At 36.6% G+C, this 6,004-nt stretch overlaps 1 protein-coding gene across 1 annotated transcript; it reads right to left on the reverse strand.

Annotated features, from left to right (window-relative positions):
* Window positions 1-2,897: 2,897 nt before the first annotated feature.
* Window positions 2,898-5,766, reverse strand: LOC121442777 (zinc finger protein 431-like). The gene is made up of 3 exons (XM_041644388.1): window positions 5,619-5,766; window positions 5,376-5,420; window positions 2,898-4,150 (listed from the first exon to the last, which is right to left on the reverse strand). The coding sequence occupies exons 1-3, from the start codon at window positions 5,764-5,766 to the stop codon at window positions 2,898-2,900; spliced, it is 1,446 nt and encodes a 481-aa protein (XP_041500322.1).
* Window positions 5,767-6,004: the final 238 nt, after the last annotated feature.

Genomic DNA, 6,004 nt, shown 5'->3' on the forward strand with positions numbered 1-6,004 from the left:
CACTGGCCAGAATGGAAGCAACTGTTAGTATCTCACCACAATTTTCCAGAATGTGCCTGGTTTGTTGCCCAACTACTGTATAAAAAGTTCATACTGATTTATTACCCCCTCCCAATTTTTATTTAACAATAGGCACAATTTTTTTTTTTTAAAAAAAGGTGACTCACTAAGTGTGTAAGGGATGATGATATCCTTGCAAAGACTGAATTAAAAGTAGCATACCCAGACTGATTGGAAGATATCCATGAGTCCTGGTAACTACCCTTTGGCCTGCTTGTATCAACTTCAGTGGGAAGATTCAGTCCAGGATTGCTATCAATGCCTTGGAAAGAGCCTTATTTAGGAACCACCACTTGGGTAAAATTGAATCCTTGGCTACACCACAGGAGAATATTTCAGCAAAATTCAAAGAGACAGAGGGGGAAGGTATGTACATCTAAGGTAGGTACTAAACAGAGAGACACACGTGCTTAGGTGTCTTTACGAAAGATACATAAATATTTGTCGCGTGGCTTAAAGGATGTACATAGTGGTATAAGCGTTTAATATCAGCACTCGGTGGTGTCTTTCTCCTGTGGCAGGTACATTGTTTCTCTTCTGATTCTACCTACTCTCCATTTATTTCCTTTCCAGCATGGCTACGTTCTGTTAAGCCATTGACTAAACGCAACTTCATTATTCATTAACCAATCAAAGCAATACATATACACAAAAATTTCCCATGCAGAGGCAGGCAGAACACTGGTTTACATAGTGAGTTCTAGATCAGGCAAGGGTTACTTAAGACCTTGTCTCAAAAAAGAATAAATTAAAACACATACTAAAAATTTAAAACTTAAATATTTAGTACACATTGAAAGTAGAAGTATATTATTTCAAAAAGTATATATAGGGGCTGGAGAGATGGCTCAGAGGTAGGGAACACTGGCTGTTCTTCCAGAGTTCCTGAGTTCAATTCCCAGCAACCACATAATGGCTCATAACCATCTGTAATGAGGTCTGCTGTCCTCTCCATGCATAGAGGTATACATGCAGGAGGAATATTGTATACATGATAAATAAATCTTTAAAAAATCAAAAAGTATATATATATATATAGTTTTATGTAATTAATATTTGCCTGCTTATCTATATATGCACTATGTGTTTGCAGTGCCCTTGGAGGCCAGAAAAGGGCAGTGGGTCTCCTGAATCTGAGTTGTGAGCTGCCCTGTGCATATGGATCCTCTACAAGAACAGTAAGTGCTCTTAACTGTCGAGTCATCCTTCCAGCTTTTATCCCTCACCCTCAAGTATTTCCTTTGTAAATGAAATTGTAAGGTGTATTATTTAGATTTAGAGATGAGTGTGATATGCTAGCATAGTTAAATGCAAGGGACAGACATGCTGGCCCTAATTAAATAGAGTTGTTTATTAATTTGTGGGTAGTTTTTTTGTTAATTTTTTTTCCCCAAGACATGGTTTCTCTGTGTAACCACACCGGCTGTCCAGAAAATTTCTTTGTAGACCAGCCTTGCCTCAAACTCATAGAGATCCATCCGCCTCTGCCTCCTGAGTGCTGGGATTGAAGGCATATACGCCCATTGTCCATTTGATTACTTGATCATTCTGTACATTCTCTTTGTTATATCTTTAGGAAGATGGATACCAAATCTGCAGAAAATCTGCTTTATGTCACTGTCTTGAAGTTTTTGACTCTTGTTGAGTCAGACAAACCAACTAGAACTCAGGGGGTGCAGCTTCTTTCACTTTCCCTGCTTTTAAATTCCCTTTCTCTTTTTAGATTACCTCACTGAGAGTCCCAGAGGAGAGAGGAAGATCCAATATGGCAGACAGAGGGCTTTTGTGGGGTTGTGGTGACTGGCAGTCACCACAGGAGGGCCACACTGATATTTTACATTTAATCCAGTGACTGTACCTCAAGGAACTGTGCTCTCAACCCTGATTTGCAGCACCGCATTTACCAGCAGCAGTTTGGCCCTTGGGCTCCAGCAATGAAGGAATTCTGTTCTCTCAGGTTTTGGCCTCACACTCATGGAGACATGATGTACGGGATGCTATGGAGGCCACTAAGGGTGGCAATTGCTCAGATTTCAATCCTGAGCTAGAACAAGCTCAGAGATGGGCTGGATTTTACACTCAGGGGTTGATTGATTTTTTATGCACACTTACCAAGGGCAAAGCATGTTTATTTTGCTCTAGTTTGAGTGTCAACATGTGTTTATTTCCCCTGCCCTTTTTAATTTTTGGCTCTGTTTTCAGGGTGATAATGTTTCTTTCACTGGTTATAGATTTAGGGACAAAGTGTATTTCTTTGGCTCTGGTTTCAGGACCAGGGTGTGTTTCTTTGACTGGCCCTTTATTCTACCCATAGGGCTTCACAAATTCATGAATTCAGTTTTGTCCATAGGTTTGCTGGTACAAACAAAATAAAAATATCATAAAGCTTGAATAGATTGTTGACACTGTCAATTCATTTTTCTACAGAACAAATGTTGTTGGTTAAATAACTGCATGTTTGCTAAAATCGTAAAACGTAATTTATAACAAAAAGTCCTCAGAATCTTTTTCAGGTATGCAAAAACTACTGTAATATGCAAGTATTACAAGTATATTTATCAGATTGATTGTACACAAAGTTTTACTCCTATATAGGTGAAAAACATTACCATATTGAAATCATTTTATTGAGTTTAATTCCAGTATGACCTTTTTCATGTTTTTGAAGACTACGCTGACTAAATTTATAGTTTTTCTCTAGAATGGTTTATTTTATGTTTTTGGAGATTATTATGACACACAAAGGCCTTACCACACTGAAACCATTCATTAGGTTTCTCTCCAGTATGTGTTCTTTTATGCATTTGAAGATGACAGAGACATGCAAATGCTTTACCTCACAAATTACATGCATACAGTTTCTCTCCAGTATGTGTTTTTTTATGTGTTTGAAGAGTATTGTGATGAGCAAATGCTTTACCACACTGCTTACATTTATAGGGCTTCTCTCCAGTATGTGTTCTTTTATGCATTTGAAGATTACTGAGTCGTGAAAACAATTTACCACACTGATTACATTTATAGGGCTTCTCTCCAGTATGTGTTCTTTCATGCAGTTGAAGATGACTGTTACGAGCAAAGGCCTTACCACACTGATTACATTTGTAGGGTTTCTCTCCAGTATGTGTTCTTTTATGCATTTGAAGATAACTCTGAAATGCAAAGGCCTTACCACACTGATTACATTCATAGGGTTTCTCTCCAGTATGTGTTCTTTTATGCATTTGAAGTTGACCGTGACGTGCAAAGGCCTTACCACACTGATTACATTCATATGGTTTCTCTCCAGTATGTGTTCTTTTATGCATTTGAAGATAACTCTGAAATGCAAAGGCCTTACCACATTCATTACATTCATAGAGTTTCTCTCCAGTATGTGTTCTTTTATGCTTTTGAAGAGCACTTTGACATGAAAAGGTTTTACCGCACTGATTGCATGCATAGGGTTTTTCTCCACTATGTGTTCTTTCATGCAATTGAAGATGACTGTGACGTGCAAAGGCCTTACCACACTGATTACATTTGTAGGGTTTCTCTCCAGTATGTGTTCTTTTATGCATTTGAAGATACCTCTGAAATGCAAAGGCCTTACCACACTGATTACATTCATAGGGTTTCTCTCCAGTATGTGTTCTTTTATGCATTTGAAGATAACGCTGAAATGCAAAGGCCTTACCACACTGATTACATTCATAGGGTTTCTCTCCAGTATGTGATCTTTTATGCCTTTGAAGATAACTGTGCCTGCCAAAGGCCTTACCACATTGATAACCTTCATAGGGTTTCTTTCCATTAAGGGTTCTTTTATGGCTATGAAGACTACTGTCATCAGCAAAGGCTTTACCACACAGATTATATTCATATGGTATCCCTCCAGTATATGTTCCTTTATGACATGGATGAGTCTCATAAAGAACAAAGTCTTTAGCACCTTGAGTGTATTCACAGGGTTTTTCTCCAGTGTATTTCCCTTTATTCACTTGAAGATCACTGTGATGAGCTAAGACTTTTCCACATTGCTTAATTTCATAATGTTGTTCTCCAGCATGTGTATTTTCATTCCTTAGAAGGTGGGTGTCATAAGACCAGGCTTTAGCAGAGTGAGTATATACTGAATTTTTCTCTCCAGTTTGATTTCTTTCAATCCTGCAAGGAAAATTGGCACATATAAAAGCTTTACCACACTCAATACACTGTTGAACCCCATATTTATATGAATAAATTTTATAATTAGTTCCAATTGCAAAGAGGAATCAGGTATTAAGATTTTATAACTTTGTTTAAAATCACTTCATTCTTTCATTAGGGGCCATTTTGCATCTCGAAGAATATGTGTGATTGTAAATTCCTTTGTTTCATGGTTTACTTTTTCACCTTTACAAAAACATTTTATATGACATTTTTTACAATTTTCAAGAGAACTGGATGCAGTGAGAGCATTACCATTTTTACTGCATTCAGAAATATTACTATTCTGTGAATCATATTACACTTGCTAAGTGAACTAGGAGACCCAGGTGAGTTTGCAGAGACCTAGAACTCATGGGGCTTTTTTGTAATGTGAGTTTCTTGATGTATTAATGATGGTAGAAAGCCAATTACTTGTATACTTGAATCAAAATCAACAAGTGTACTCTACATGGGAACAACTGGTTATCTTCTAATTGTTCTTAAGGAGAGATGTGTGAAATCTTTCCATATCCCTTTGCTCATATGCTTGCATCAAGAGTCACATATGATACACATAGTAAAGGAATAATAGTGAATAAAATATTTCCACACTGAATTCTCATGGTTTGACATTCTGTTCTTCACAGACCTGTGGTATACATATTAAGGTTTCTCCACAACAACTGCCCCTTGACCCTTGACTCTAATGCTGCTTTCACTAAACTTAGCACAATCCCAAAAAGTATATGAGTAATATAAGACTTACTATGGGATTTTGATTTAGTAGAAAGTTTTGCAGATACACTTATCAACACTGAAATATGTATACTTTTTGTTTCATGAATAGCAAGAAATAAATGATTGGAAGATCTACTTTAGCTTTCATGGTGCTATGATTCAAATGATAATATCTGTTTAGGCATTGATTTCTAGACTTCTTTCTTAAATGAATGCCTTGCAAATACATTTCACATACATGGAATTGAGGTATATGGATTTGTGAGAAATTAATAACCATCAATGCATATAAAGCTGTGCTTCTTTATACTGTTGCTTTTGATTAATTGTTCCAGGACACATTACAATCTCATCAGAGGCACACTGTTATCAATGTTCACAACAAAATTACCTTGCAGGTCTTCTACAACATTGACAATGTTCTTTAGTGTTGTTGTCTTCCCAAATGTATCCTAAAATACAGTACCAAGATATGAATGTTATATTATTTAACATTGTGTAACATTTAGCTTATTATCTTAAGTGAACCTAAGAACTATTGACTGCATTATTTACTTTCTTCTTCTTCTTTCTAAATCAAAGTATAGAATATCATTAACCAAGGAAAAGTTGTCTTCATATTTTAAAACATGAAAGAAATTTATTTTTACCAATAGTAGTGAGGTTCCTGTAGGTCTCCAGCATCACATCTTTGTAGAGATTCTTCTGGGAAGGATCCAGCAAATCCCACTCTTCCTGAGTGAAGTTGATATGCACATCATCATATGTCACGGCCCAGTGACAACATTGGAGATACATACTTCTTTGACAGTATGGTCATATGATTCTGGTGTTCCCCACTCTTATTCCATGACATAGACAATCACTTTAGAAGGAAATTGAAAAGGAGAGTCAATTCTGTCATTCCTCTACACTTTGAATGGGATTTCACCTTATAAGAGCAATGTTTATTAACAAGGAGAGACAAGGAGAAAGATCAACAATACCGAGAAAAGTGTATGAAAAATGACAGACTGCCAAAAAAAAAAAAAAAACG

This window comes from Microtus oregoni, unplaced genomic scaffold (assembly GCF_018167655.1).
Source record: "Microtus oregoni isolate MIOR12 unplaced genomic scaffold, Mior012 000095F_ref0000231, whole genome shotgun sequence".
Classification (NCBI taxonomy): Eukaryota; Metazoa; Chordata; class Mammalia; order Rodentia; family Cricetidae; genus Microtus; species Microtus oregoni.